The sequence below is a fragment of the Zootoca vivipara genome, chromosome 7 (genome assembly GCF_963506605.1).
Source record: "Zootoca vivipara chromosome 7, rZooViv1.1, whole genome shotgun sequence".
Taxonomy (NCBI): Eukaryota; Metazoa; Chordata; class Lepidosauria; order Squamata; family Lacertidae; genus Zootoca; species Zootoca vivipara.
The window spans coordinates 38,560,973-38,576,420 of record NC_083282.1 but is presented as its reverse complement, the minus strand read 5'-3'; the positions used below and the strand labels follow the sequence as shown (position 1 = coordinate 38,576,420).

Below are 15,448 nucleotides of genomic sequence, written 5' to 3'. Positions count from 1 at the left end.
AGTATGGGTGTTATATACACACAGACTTCTTTGCTCTCCAAGGAACCTGGCGGCTGGATTCTGTACCAACTGAAACTTCTGAACTGCCTTCAAATGTAGCCCTACGTAAAAAGCATTTCAGCAGCCTAGTCTGGAAGTAGCCAGTGTGTGGAAGACTATAGCAACTGCAAAATAACATCTCACTATCCTAGAAGAAAATCATGTAAGTAAGTAACCTAGTCAACAAAGTGGCAAGTGTTATAAGAATTTTGAGGTCATATATATATATATAATAATTGTTCATAAAACATGTACATGAATGTACAGAAACATGTCTGAAGCAGCACAGGAAAACAGGCCTGACTGACACCATTTTGACTCTCTCTGACCAGGTGTTCCTCTGCAAGGAAGAAGGGGGGTGGGGGGAACCTTCTCATTGTCTCAGGAATTAAAGTGATAATCCCTGGCATCCTGATACCTGACTGCCAGACAAAAGGGTGTGATTAACTTGGCTGGGAAACAGGGAAATGTAAATATCTCTCAATTTTGTTGATTAGGTTCTGGGGGCAGGGGGCAGGGTCCAGGGTGCTCAGATTACTGCCACCAGACCTCCCCTTTCATGATGTACCTATGATGAATCTAGGGAGGGGGGGTCTTGGGCTACACCCCTTCTGTGACATATGGATGATGCTTCTGGGGGGTGGGCTGAAACCAATTTCAAATCTCTTTTTAAGGGCAAGACATCTTTGTTTGGGGTTCCTTCCTTGTTCTCCTGTGTGAGAGGAAGGACCCTGTTGCAACAGCAAAAATAAAAGTGCCTTGCTTCGCACGTCCTGGTTTGGTCTCTGTTATTTGGTGGGCAGGAGACGCTTAAACTTTGTCTGCTTGCCAGGATACCTGGACTCTTCCTGGGTCAAGGATCCACTTAATTCTAGGGCCGTGTAGCTCTGCAAAATTTTTACAACAGTTTGGCGACCACTTCGGGGACCCAGTTTTGCCTTGAGCTCCGGGTTCACTGAGGAAGGGGAGCCCAGCGCGCCCTTGCCTCTTTTGCAGGGGGGTAAACCAACCTCAGGACCCGAGGCATTTGGTAGTAATTGAGAGTCCAAGCGGGACCCCCAGGACGAAGCAACGTTTAAAGGGACAAGGCTGTTTTTTTTTTAGGAACCAGTTGGAAGCTGGAGACAACGGGATTCGACTGAAAGGATCGGTCGTGAGTATTAAAAGGGGACACCTTGGGTGAGCTAAGAACCACAGCAACTAAAAATCTATTTCTCCACTTGGACTATCCTTTTCTACTCTCCTCTTTGGACCTTAGTTGCAGCAAGGCTGCCAGGCACAGTTACAGAGTAGAACTGAGGTCCCGGGCAACAGTCTTTACGTTAAACGCAGAGCTTAGAAAGACTGTCCCAGCTCCCTTCTGCCAAACTGAGCAGAAGTCTGAGCAAACTGTCGCTTTTCTACCAATCTGGGAATCTGGCTATCCCAGCTCTGTTTCCTATTCCTCTGCTCTTAATCTTCGGGTGAAGACGCCCCCCTGCCACGGCGACCCTTGTTGGGTAGGACCCGTGACCAGGGAATGCAAGTGCGCCTGTTCCTTTCTACTCTGTATTCCTCAGTTCCGACCTGACATTGCGTAGGCAAGCGTTCAGTAGGACCTGAGTCTAGTGTGTAAGAGGCAGGGAAGTTGCTGTGGAACCCTCAGGCAATTGATGACCAGTGGGAGGGTTCCAATAGGGTTTTAGCTGCACCAGGCCGCCTAGTAGTTAGTGCACGCGAACGGCAGGCAGGAACACCACTAGGACGTGGGGGTGAGTCATAGACTCGGGAAGTTAAGAGTGTCCAGGAACAGGGTCGGGGACCCAGAACTGCAGTATAAAAAGACAGAAGTAAAATGGGTGCAACCCACTCTAAGGAATTCCTTTCCCAGACTCCCAACCGAGGCAAAGCACAACTGAGGCTTTGCTCCGGTAAGGACTTTGAGGATGAAAGTCCACTCCAATTCGTTCTCTTAAATTGGCATGAAATCCCCGGGGCGGACAAGCTTGAAGGGAACCAATTGCAAAAACTTTGTAAGAAAAAAACATAGGGTCCGATTTACTATGGACCACCCAGATGAGGGGAAATGGCTACCAGGAGGTTCCTTTAACATACAGTGAATCTCCGCTTTAAAATTAACCCTGGTGAACTCTGAATGGGAAAAGTTTTGTGAGGAATCCTGCAAAGTATGTTATGGTATAAAATTATATATGTTTGCATGTTACATGTTGTCTGTGTTGTCTGTTACGTGTATGTGCGTCTGTTCCTTGTGTCTGCTATAGATAGTTGTTTCCTTTAAAGTAAATGAGAGATATAATCCAGGTTTAGGAAATTAGGGGTTTGTGTTTAAAATTTGGCCATGACACCCACAGACTGCCTTTTTTAAAGCATGCATAGTTTAAAATAATATAAAAATTAAGGCAAGCTTGCTTAAATAATCTTATGTAAGGGCTTGATCAACCCAAAAACATGGCAAATATTTAAAAGAGTGGAGGTAGTGTGTAAAGGTTTGTTTTAAAGAGGCTGTAGAAGGCCATTGTTTCCTCTCCAAAAGTAAAAAGAGGGGGCAGGATGAAGGAAAATAACGAGCTGTAAGTTTAAAAATGCTTGCTCAATGCTTTGAAAATATTTTAAACTTGAAAATGTTCATAAACTCCAGCTATAAGTGGATAAGAGATGTACTCAAGGTTTAGAATGTTATGGGGTGTGTTTAAATTGGCTACAACATCCATAGACTGCCTTCTTAAGTGTGCATAGTTAAAACTGCCAACTTGTTTAAATTTCTAGTATAGAAACAATGTTGAACCGATCAATCTTAAACATTATAAATATGAGAATGAGGTGTGCAAATGTTTGTTATTGAGAGAGGCTCCAAAGGGGAGTCTTTCTCCAAGTGACTAGATGAATATTGACTAAAGGAAAATTGAACAGCTATTCCAATAAAGGTGATTTGTTTGTCAAAGGTAGAGCTTCCATAGCCAGGAATTGTCTATCTGAGTCTAGTTTTAACTTCAATTGTGTTGGACAGAAGGGTTATTGTTGGGCTCCCCATATCAGTCTCTTAAGAAAAAAACAACTCATCTGCTCAAGGGTTCTGTATAAAGTTGGTATTTTCATTCAAATCTTGTGAATCCTGTATCTTAGAGGGTTAGACTAAATGACCTCAGGGTCCCTTCTAACCCCCATTTTAGAGCTATGTGAAAGGCAATGTGTCTGATGTGGTGATGGGTTGAAATTCAGCCCAGCTCTGCTTTCTGGCAAGGAAAGATTATTGGTTTTCAGAGTTGGAACAAGAGTGTAATTGTTTTTTTTTATGGAGTGATTATATAAGTTTTTATCACGTTGTCTATTAAGGTTTAAAGTTTAAGCACATATGAAAGTCTTGAACATTTCCCAATCTTTATCCAATCTTAAGGTTTGCTAAAGGCTTCTATATAACGTTGGTACTTTTAATCTTCCCCTTCCTTATTTTTCCCTTAGTACACACATGTGCTTCCGTGATAGGGCATAGCCTGTGTTTCCTTCCCAGTCAGGCGTCTGTACTCAAATGTATGTGTATCCTAAGGGCAGTGATAGTGTTGAGATCCCCATATTTCAGAAGGGGGGGACTAGATTACTCAAGATCCCTTCCAACCCTTTCCAAACTTAGAAAAAGGAGGGAGAGAAAATGTGTTTGTAAGCACTGAAAAGTGAGTTTAAACCCTGGTGGTATAGTGAAATGGCCTGAATTCAGTCAAGCATTACTCTTTGGTGGAGAAGGATGGAAAGATAGATTTTTAAAGTTTGGCATGAAGAGTTTGAGGTGCCATTCAGAAAGAGGTAGAGATGGTATATCATGCATTGAAAATGAATGTCTGGTGTTATTTTTTCCACCATATTGTCAGCTATTTTTTTTTAACTGCAAAACTCCAGCCAACAGTTCAAGTAAATAAAGGGCCAGAAAATTTTGTCTGGAATTGGTAAGGCTGAAAATCAATGAGAATGCAAAGGATTTTATGAATTCTGGCTCTATGGCCATATTACCCATAGATAAAGGGGCAGAGAATTTAGTCTGCCATGGCTGTAATAAATTAATTAAAAACAAACAAACAAACGAAAACATTTGCAATTACGAATTCACCCCGAACCCTGTAGATAAAGGGGGCAAATCAAGATTTATTTTGCCTGGGGTATGAGGTGTTTATTTGGTGACTTCATTAGGACTTTAATCTGACCCAACTTTTATTGCAGCTTCCAAGTTAGTTTAAGGTTTATAAGCCTGCTTCTTAAGCAGCAAGAAACAAGAAACAATGTATCAAATTGTATTAGGACTCCAAACAAGGAAAAAGAATTTAAACTGGCTCTGAAAAAAAAAACACTGCTATGTTTCTATCTTTTGTTTGAAATCTAACCCTACTTTAAAATCTACTCTTTCCCCTTCCCTTCCTTTATTCAGATGGTAATGTTGTCAAGAGGTACAGCACTTTAAAAAAAAAAAAAAAGGGTATAATAGACTGCCGAATCATGAACTCTGTACATGCACAGAGGCTATGTCAGCTTGAAGAGGAAAATAGAGGAGAAAAAGGAGGTTTAAACTAAGGGGCGAAAAGGTTATAATCTGCTCATGAAATATTATTCAAATTTCTTAATGTAAAGCTTTGAACCACTGAGGGAAAACAACCTCATGTATGTTACTGGTCCATCAAAGTTAAATGGTTGCCAAGTTTCAAAATCTTAACATGCCAGATTCTTTCCACAGGTATAAATAGCAGAGTACTACTATAAGTCTGTCTCTTGAGTAGTTTATAAATTAATTAAGAGGTTCAAGGTTATGCTTTGCACATGAAACTTAAATTTAAATTTCTTTATGTAAAAATAAATAAATAGATAAAGAACCATTGAGAACCATCAACTGTTTAGAAGCTGCCAATTCCAGTTCAACATGCAAAACTCTGTACATTTTAGGAACATTTCCTGACTGATTTTCACATGAAATAATTTTCCCTTTCCAGCAGGATACTGAGATTCAGTGTGCAGAGAAATTCTTTCAGAACCTTAATGCAAAATTATCTCCCAATGGGGGGGGGGACGCCACCTAAACAAGCCCCCTCCACACTTGGAAATTCATAGAAAATTGCTGTCTACCAGTTGACAGACTATGCAAGCAAAAGGCTCCATTTCTTTCGTAGCAGGTACTCAGGATGGATACTTATCTCTCATTTGCATTTCACCCCGAAGCATTACCCTATGTTAATATAACCCTCCCTTTTCTAATGTAGCAATGATTGAGTGTTTTGCCAATTTTTTTCTTCCACAGCACAAAAAAAAAAAAAAAAGAAAAAGTGAGGAGTGAGGAGATACAAACAGTAATTTCATTTCTCTTTGGCGCTTCTCTTTAGCTTATAAATAATCTGCTTCCATTTATTAAATCAGTTTTTCCATTATGTCTATGAAATTATTCTAACAATAACCAGGTATTGTTTTGTGACTGTATTTTGTCAGGTAGTCTTGCCTGAGTATTTCTTATTATGATGAATTTCAAAGCTTTTTCCGTTATTTTACCATTTTTCCATCTTAATTGGATATTTCACCTTCAGATCTTTAAGGTTCCTCTCCAATTTATAATGTCTTTGTATTATTTAATGATAATTCTTTTTTTAAAAAAATCTGATATCTTTGTGTCAAGTCCAATTTCATTTGAAAAATTGTTGTGTGAGTGGTAATCTAAATTTTATTGTTTTATTTTTGTATCTTTTTTTTGGTATTTCTACTTTTTCTTTCTGTACATACAAATGTAGCATCTAACTCATTCTTTCCTGTAAATAATAATAATAATAATATTAATCCCTTTCAAACAAGATACGTGAACCTCAAAGAGAATTCAGAACCACATAAGGAAAATGTTAATAACTTATCGATTGTGTCCTAATTAACAAAATTTTTGTCCTTTGTTTCCTCCACAGCCAAACTAGGTGAAGTAAATTAAACTGACTGAGCAGACAATAACAGCAGTAATTAAATATGAATGATAATAATAATATTTAGATGAATAAAATGCTTAACTATGATCTTATATTCTTTGCAGCTTCCCAAGAAGAAATTTCTAGAATATTCTCCCCTTTCTTGACTTTATCATTATTATACTATTTATTATTATTATTTTTTAACTAATTATATCTTCAGACCCCAACCCCCTGCAGGCCTATTTTCAAAAGGATGTTTTACAGGAAACCAAATTGACATTTTATCTCTTTGATCACAACCTAAGAAGGAGGACCTAGAAAGCTATAACGTTTCAGCAAGGTTTAGAAGTGCTGTTATAGAAGTACTGTTAACTTCCTCCCAGTGACTCGAAGGCAGACAAGAAAACCCCCTTGTTGGAGATACATGCAAAAGCAGCAAGAATTATCTCAAGTTCACCTGATTGCCTCAAGATATACAAGTGGCGTATAATTAATAATTTGAAGGTTTTGTGCATTATGTGTTATATAGGAACACTGAAATGTGTCAAATGACTTTGGGACAAAGGGGGAAAGTGAATTGCAAGGACATTCTCTCTCCTTGACCTCAAGACTCTGTGCCCTAGGATTTAAAAGCAGCCGGAATTGTCTCAAGATCATGATGGCCTCAAGACATACAACTGATATATGATTATGTTTTATGTTGTGTGATATTCGACAGAAACATTGAACTATGTCTGACAGTATGTTATTTCCACAAGGAGGGGGGGGGGTGAACCAATTTTGTGTTTAATTGTTTTTTTATGTTTAATGTATAGTGTCCCAATGATTTTTTTTGTATTATTGTATGCCTTTTAAAGGATCAGGATATTGCATAGTCCAGTATTTAGATTAGATCAACTTATGACCACGTTTTCTTGTCCCACCTGGCACTCTGCAGTGTGCCAGCCTTCTTACACAATTTTAGATTGTTTTAAATCATTTTACCAAGAATAAGCCCCAAGATCCATGAAACACCAGATAAATGAAGGTATTTATGTCTTGATTTAACAGGAATGATCCCTTTTAGAGTTAAATTTGACTAATTTGGACATGTTTTATGGGGCTGTATAAATTCTAATTGGGTCAGTTCTAATTGGGCAAGTGTATCCAAGGTGCAAGTAGCTTTCTTCCTTTAAGAGCAACTGGGCAACTCCCTACAGTGCAAGGCCAGAGCCTATAATAAAGGCCCATAGGAAGCCCAAGGCAAAGGCATCTCTCTCATGACATGTCCAAACCTGTGGCAGCTATGGGGGGTGCCAGGCGACATGGTCAATATGAAAGCCCTAAGGGGATTCACCAGGGATTGTTGCTGTTGTGCCACGATGGAGGTGTGCAACCAGAGGAGAGCTAGCTTTTGACACCTGAAGAACACACAAAAGGGTAAACAAACAAACTGCACTTTCCAGTCAATATTGGTGGACCATCCTGTTAAATGAAATACGTAGACCATTTTTGAGAAATGCTTCTCCCAAAGTACTAAAACAACACATCTGGTTATTCTTTTGTGGGGCAACAATTTTTAAGAAAAATTATAGCCCCAAATGGGGGATATTGTTATAAGAATTTTGAGGTCATATATATATATAATAATAATTGTTCATAAAACATGTACATGAATGTACAGAAACATGTCTGAAGCAGCACAGGAAAACAGGCCTGACTGACACCATTTTGACTCTCTCTGACCAGGTGTTCCTCTGCAAGGAAGAAGGGGGGTGGGGGGAACCTTCTCATTGTCTCAGGAATTAAAGTGATAATCCCTGGCATCCTGATACCTGACTGCCAGACAAAAGGGTGTGATTAACTTGGCTGGGAAACAGGGAAATGTAAATATCTCTCAATTTTGTTGATTAGGTTCTGGGGGCAGGGGGCAGGGTCCAGGGTGCTCAGATTACTGCCACCAGACCTCCCCTTTCATGATGTACCTATGATGAATCTAGGGAGGGGGGGTCTTGGGCTACACCCCTTCTGTGACATATGGATGATGCTTCTGGGGGGTGGGCTGAAACCAATTTCAAATCTCTTTTTAAGGGCAAGACATCTTTGTTTGGGGTTCCTTCCTTGTTCTCCTGTGTGAGAGGAAGGACCCTGTTGCAACAGCAAAAATAAAAGTGCCTTGCTTCGCACGTCCTGGTTTGGTCTCTGTTATTTGGTGGGCAGGAGACGCTTAAACTTTGTCTGCTTGCCAGGATACCTGGACTCTTCCTGGGTCAAGGATCCACTTAATTCTAGGGCCGTGTAGCTCTGCAAAATTTTTACAACACAAGCATGTGCACTTTGAGGGATATTTGGATGTAGCTCAGCCCTGCAAGTTATGCTTTCCTCTATAGAATGAATTATTTTTGCCTGCATTTCTTAATGCAAATGCAGGTATAGCTCTTTAATGGAAGCCTAGGAAAACACAACAGTGCATTTTCTACAACAGCTTTCGTAAAATATTAAACCACAAGTTGCCTATTTCTTTTAGTTTATCTATATTGCTGCAGGATTATATAAGTTATGGGTACTTTAGCAGCTCTCTCTAGCATTAATTCTTTTTCCCATTCCCAAGGGAAAAGTGCTAATCACCACTGTCTTTTCCTCTGGGGTGCCCAGGAGTGTACATTCACAAAGATAACACATTCGGAATTTAAATCCTATAATACCAGCTAAATACATCAAGTTAATTCAGAGTGAAACAAGGATAATTTCCCATGGCATAGTAACAGGAATGCTCCCCCCTTTTCTGTCAGGTGCTAGCACCCAGATCAGGATGCTGCCATAGACAGAACATATTATTTCATACTTGACAACCACAGGAAAATTGATTTGAAACACAGGTGCATTGAATGATTCACACAATTACTCAGAACATATAGATCTACTTAGTTACAATTTTATAGCTTATTTCCTAGAATGTATATCTTTTGCTCCCTTTTATATTTGTCAGTTAACACTGAATTTGAAAAGTTCATCTAGACAGTTCGATATTAAGCAAAGGAAAGCAAACAATACATGCAAAAAATAGGTGAAAAAGACTTGACACCAAATGAGGATCTGTTATAAACTATCAGACATTTGCCTCCACTATCCCAGACAAGCTTTTTGTATAAGTTGTTTTCAAATAAAACCTAGAAAAGATTAGGATCCTCCCAGGCCTTTTCTTATAAGAGACTCCTGTTCATACCCAGAAACATTCAAAATGTGTTTGGTAGAATTAACTTCTAACACTGGCCTCATTTTCCTTCAGCATTTCACTTCCTTATTAAGCAGCTGTCATTGAATAGAACTTCTGACTGGGAAGATGACCAGAAAATGTCTCTACTGAACATTATTTGAAAGACACTTCCTGCCCAGCTGAGCTGCTGTTTGTTCCATGCATAAATGGCCTCCCACTTCCACCAATGATAAACATTTATATCACATCAAGTGTTAATCTTTGCCTGGAGGTTGCTTCAGTAAACAGAAAAGTATTTCACATGCGATTTGGAAACCCTTTAAAGGTGGAAGTTAACAGTAAGAAATATACTAAAGACTATAATAGCTCGGGAGTAGGTTAAAAAGACAATGTCCATAAATATTTTTTATTCAAGAAATAAAAGTGCTGAAAGGATACAGAGATTCCAGTTTTGCAGAACCAGGAACCCAAAAACACCACATAGAAAAATGCTATAATCCTGAAATGTGTTATACACAAAATACATATGGATGCCATATTTTGCAATTTACACAAAAGGGTTAACATGCTGGTGTCACAGTCCTTCCATATCTTAAGATTTTAAGAACTCCTCCTTTAAAAACCAACAGAACACAGGGATGGCAAAGTTATCAGCAGTGGCACCCGCCCTGTGGAACGCCCTCCCACCAGATGTCAAAAAGAAAAACAACTACAGTACCAGACTTTTAGAGTACATCTCAAGGCAGCCCTGTTTAGGGAAGCTTTTAATCTTTAAGAAATTAGTGTATTTTAATATTTCTGTTGGAAGCTGCCCAGAGTGGCTGGGGAGGCCCAGCCAGATGGGCGGGGTATAAATAAATTATTATTATTATTATTAAACAATGAAATTGATGCTATCACTTGACCTAACTGCAACCCATAATTTCAGAAAGCTATTAAGCTGGCACAAAAGTGATAATGAACATATCTATGGAGAATGTGAAGAAACTACAGTACTGTATGCTTAAACTTTTACACTATTTTTCAGGCTTCAGCTCCCCCACTTGATTTATAAGCAAAAGACAAAACAATTAATATATATACAACTAGAACTCATCCTATTCTTGATTGTAATCTGCTTCAACTGTTTTTAATATTGTATTTTTAAATTCTTGCAACTTGAAGGGCAAGTTAAGAAATCTGAGTAATACCGGTAATAACATACAGGAAAATAGAGGAGCAACTAGGTAAAAACCAAACCATAAAAAACAAACACTCTTAAGAGCTGTGCACGAGTAAAAAGGTACCGTATGCACTTGGCAAACATGTGTCAGACCACTATGTATCAGGTGCTTGACCTGATATGAATATGAAAATTGTTTCGGTGTTTCCCAATGAGTTAGAGCTCTGAAATTTGATACACTGTAGTCAGACCTTTACCTTCAGAGAAGGTACCACATAACTGAATATACCTGTTTTTGAAAATATAACATCTGAATCTGTGCAGTATATATTTATTCTATACAATAGCTGTTCAAACTTTCTAACTTAACTTCTTGCGCTTCAGGAAGCAGTACTGAGATATGCAAAGTGAACACAGACAACTAAATTCTAGCAGTACATCGCACTATAATTGGAAGGAGAGGTGACCATTAGAAGCTCCCAAACTCTTCCCAAGCCCAGATTAAAAATCAAGCCAGAAAGGACTTTCCATTTTACAACTTGCCCTGAAGGTCTGTCCTACTGCAGTTACTCCCATAAAGAGACCCTCTTGTTCCCAGAGCCACCTGTATGGTACGCTTCCGTCACCTGCCCATCCCAGCTACCCCAAGAGTAGTCCTCTGAAGCAGCCCCCTAGCTCTAACTTTTAGGCCAATGTAAGCCACAGCGGTGGGGGAAGAGAAGCTCACCCAACTCTGGTTAAAATACTCAAGTTCTTTCATCTTAACATTACGACAGCAACTTTCTGTCTCACAGGATATATATAATCACTTCTACACTCTATACTTAAACACACTATATCTTAAATTATTAGTTTATTGACAAGGATTAAGCATTCATAAAATGATTCAGAATGTTTAGTGAATGATGCAATGCTCTTAAATATATGAAGCTATGCATAAGCATAGTTCGCCACAGCAACTGTACATGTGCGAATACACACAAAAATGAAGAACATTATTATAGTGGAACACACATTACGGTGAAGTGTTCTGCTACTCTCAAGTCTTTCATCACCCAAGATGGGATGGACGGGAAGGGTACTTTGAATATGAATGTTATAGCAATTCATCTGTGAGGAACAGGTGTACAGTGCAGAAGTACAAGTAGTGGACTCTATGCAAAAAAGAATAGTCCCGTTATTTTTTGGCCAATGTGTTATTTTAGATTATTAGTACTGGCACTGCATAGCTGCTGAACAAAACCAGGTACAGTACAGTAAACTGTAAAGACTGTTTCTCTCTGTTAGGACCAAATGTTTAGTTATCTGTATTTTCCCAAGAGAGTCAAATAGAACAGAAATTGACACAGGGGAGAAAGTCTCTTCTTTTCCAGCACTACTGATCAGATCTAGTTGTGGGACTCCTGTGACAACGTTTAAAGAAAGAATCAAAATGTTAGCTAATCCAGTCACAAATGTCCTACATAGGTTTTTTTTTTTGTAAACTGCTTTGAAGTTCCATAACACTCAAGCAGTATATATACAAACATTGTGAAATAAATAAATAAATAGTTTGGACCTTACACAGCACACCAAAACCTGAGTAGGCAAATATTTGATGGTTATATGGCACTAATCACTGATGTGGCACTATAGTAATGACAACTGGGAAGAATAGAAAATGCTTACGAATCGAAACAAGACTTCTGTGCTGGTTCGCAACCTAATTAAAATTCCCAACTTACTACAAGAATATGCTCATGGATTCCTATGTTTATTTACCTTTTCAGTCGTGATTCAGTTGTCAGCATGTAATTTAGGAGAATTAGGAGCAAGGCAAGAAAGGAGTTCATACACAGTCAAGCCTGGCAAAAGACCTCCGAGCCAGAGTTGTCAGCACTATAGCAGACAGGTCCAAGTTCTATACCCCAGGCACATCCCAACAAAAACCAGCTTTTCAAATTTGAAAGCTTTTTATTTATCTATTAAAAAGGTTCATACAATAACATCACTTCTGGAGTCTTGGTGTGGGAATATTATAAGGAATGTAAGTAGTATTTGTTTGTTTGAAGGATTTCTACCTCACTCCTCAGTCAAAAATAGGGGGGGGGGGCTACTACTTAGAAAAGCAAGTAATAAGACAGTCTTTGACCTAAAGCTTACACTCTTACTTGACTCAAAAGGAAAGTGGCATTGGAGGGAGGAGGCAAAAACAAATTCAGGCACTTGTTCTTGGTTACAAAAATACAAAATACACCTAGAAACACAGGGCTGTAACCAACACTGCAGCTTCACCAGTGCAATAGGATTTCATGCATGCATTCTGTCCCTTTCAGGTCATTGCCTGCTGTCAAATTCAGCTCCAGAGGGTTGGGGGGAGTAGAAGTAACAATCCCATTGTGCTAGGACTAGGTGAACCGTGCTGGTACATTACTGGAGACGAATCATAAATTCATACCTGAATGTTATCTAATAAGCACTGTAGCTCGGAATAAGTAGAAAGTATGGAAGAGAAAGTAGAGTACAGTACAAGTTAGTTCTTGTATGATGGATCAGAATAAGACTGTATGTTGTTTCCCCAGTCCCTCCACTGATGGCTTGGATGATGTGCCAAATGCATTCTGAATTCCTATCTTGTACAGAAGTCAAAGGAGTCCATGCTGGCCTTGGCTAATATTTGGTAGGATATCTCCCCAGGAAGCCCCCATCACCTTTCCTGTAGGGAGCACTTGTGGAGGTGCTCTGAGGGAAGGAGCAGCTGAGAAAGCCGCCTACCTTTCATTCCTATTCCTAAACCCATTCAATTGTAGGAAGGCTATTCATTTTCTTAGCAGCTATTGCAACATAGTCAGAAGCAGCTCACCCAGTGGGGAGAGTCACATCACTCCCAAGAGGGAGAGGGGCAAGGTGGCAGAGACTGTGCAGGTGTACTTGCAGGACTTGATGTGCTCAGACAGCCCCAACCTCCAGATTGCCCACCAGGCAAGCTGCTACTAAATGTCTGGATCAGCTTACATGATCCAAACATTAATTATTGCACTAAGCGGAGATCCACTGGAATTAACAGACCTAAACGGCCATTAATTTCAATGGGTCTACTCTGAATAAAAGTTAACTGACTACAACTCTTAAGCTCCTGACACAATATGCTTTTATGAGGTTTTGTCAGAATGCGTATTTTTTATCTCTATTTTTGCCCATGTTTGAATATGCTATGACTTGCTGCTCATGCAACATAGCCACCTATGTGATATTTTGCACACAATTATTGAGCTTTATAGCTCTAAAAGGGAAAAGAATATTTCAAAAATCTCCTTCTCCCAGAACAGATGAACATAACTGAGAACTTTGTTTTCTTAATGAGACTCTTTGCTGGGTCTCTCTACCACTGGTAGTAGGATAGTGCCAGAGATATAGTATTTTCAGATGTGGTGCCTAAGATTTGGAATAACCTCCCAAAAGAAGTGCACCTGGGCTTATCACTATCACTTTTAGATAAGCATCAAAACCAGTTCTACCTCAACCACTAATGATGTGATAGTTGCTTTTAAACCTCCTACCTAATTCATGGTTTTGGATTATTTTTACTAATTTCATTGCTTGTAAACCACCCAGACTCTTTCAAGTAAGAAAATCAGCACAGAATTGCTATAAAGAATTGCATGGGTGCTCAAAGAACTCCTTGGTTAGCAAAAGCTACAAAACTATACAACACATGGGAGCAAACTCAACTGAAAGCAATATGGCCTACATCCCAGCAAACACATAAAGTATCAATATGGGCACCTCAAAATGAAAGAATGAGTCTGCACACACACAAGCGACCAGTCCCCAAACCCTCCACCACTGCAGCCTAGGCATAACACAGCAATCCCTGTTCCTAGGCTGCAGACAACATTCATCTTCCGGTGACAAACCAGGGCACCCAAACGCAGATCGCACTTTAAGCTAGGGTTATGCACCTGACAGCTCATGCACAAGGCGCCCAGGAAAACCCGCCTGCTTTGGGGTTTTTTTTGGGGGGGGGTCAATTCCACCAAGACCCCCCCCCCAGGCGCGCGTGGCGGGGTCCCTATTAACTCGCGGAAACTGGGGAGGGGCGGGGGCGCCTTGTGAAGAAATCGAGGTGAGGATTCAGGGCTGCGCGGTTCCTAACCCTACAAGTCCTCTCTCTCTCAAGACCAGAGTGGTATTTTAAGGCGATCCTGTCCCCCTTTCGATCCGTTTCCAATGGGCACGTGCGGCCAAAGGTCAGGCTGGGATCCCGCTTAATGGGCGGCGCCGTAAAGCACAGGCGAGCCTCGCCCGCTCCCTTCCTCCGCCCAGAGACCGTTACCTCGTTCTCCACCACCTCATGGTAGGCAGGGGGCGGGTCGAAGCCGGTACTGCCGCCGCTGCCTCCACCTTGGCCGCCTCCTCCTCCTCCACCACCGGTGCCTTCGCCGTCCCCTCCACCGCGGGAGGAGACGCCGCCGCCGCTTTGCTGGGGGCCTCCCTGTCCGCCGCCGCCTCCCCCTCCGCTGTCCATGGGCTCATAGTGCAGGCCGGGCCGCTCGTTGGTGAGCAGCGCCACGGCCTCGTTGATGTCGTTCTTGGCCAGGCGGAGGGCCCTGCGGATGGCGGCCGCGTCCGAGAAACCCATGCAGAGCAGCGTGGTCATGTGCTGCTCTTCCTCGCTCTCCATGGCGCCTCGTTCCGCGACGCCTCAGGCGCTGCTGCTGCTGCCGCTCCGGCGGCCACCGCCACCACCGCCGCCCGCTCTGCGCGCCGCCATGTTGACGGGAACCTGCTCCTCCTCCTTTGGCCCGCCTCCCTCCGCCGCCGCCGCCTCAGGGCAGGACAACGCCGAGCCCCACACCCACCCGGAAGCGGCCTGCTGAAGCCCGGATGCGCGTGGGGGAAGGGGGGAGGGAAGAGCGCCGCCGCTATCACGTGCGGGAAGGAGGGTAGGCGAGGCCGATGCCCGAACGTGAACGGAGGGGAGGAGGGGTTGGTTGTCATGGAAACGTCAGAGGCGACAGGCGATGGAATCCCGCAAATGCCGCTTCGGGCGAAGAAGCAGCTACTACTATGCTGAACCCCGGTCACCCCGCTGAAAGTATTCATTTATATGAGGTTCTCCCCCCCACACACAAGAAGCCTGCTTCTCTC

General features: G+C 41.4%; 1 protein-coding gene across 1 annotated transcript in view; it reads right to left on the bottom strand.

Moving 5' to 3' along the window:
* Positions 1-15,100, bottom strand: part of USP24 (ubiquitin specific peptidase 24) — an 82,067-nt gene extending 66,967 nt beyond the window's left edge. The window contains exon 1 of the mRNA XM_035123913.2: positions 14,634-15,100. Within this exon, the coding sequence (XP_034979804.2) occupies positions 14,634-14,981 (348 nt within the window). The 5' untranslated portion in view covers positions 14,982-15,100. The remainder of the gene's footprint in view (positions 1-14,633) is intronic.
* Between the last annotated feature and the right edge of the window lie 348 nt (positions 15,101-15,448).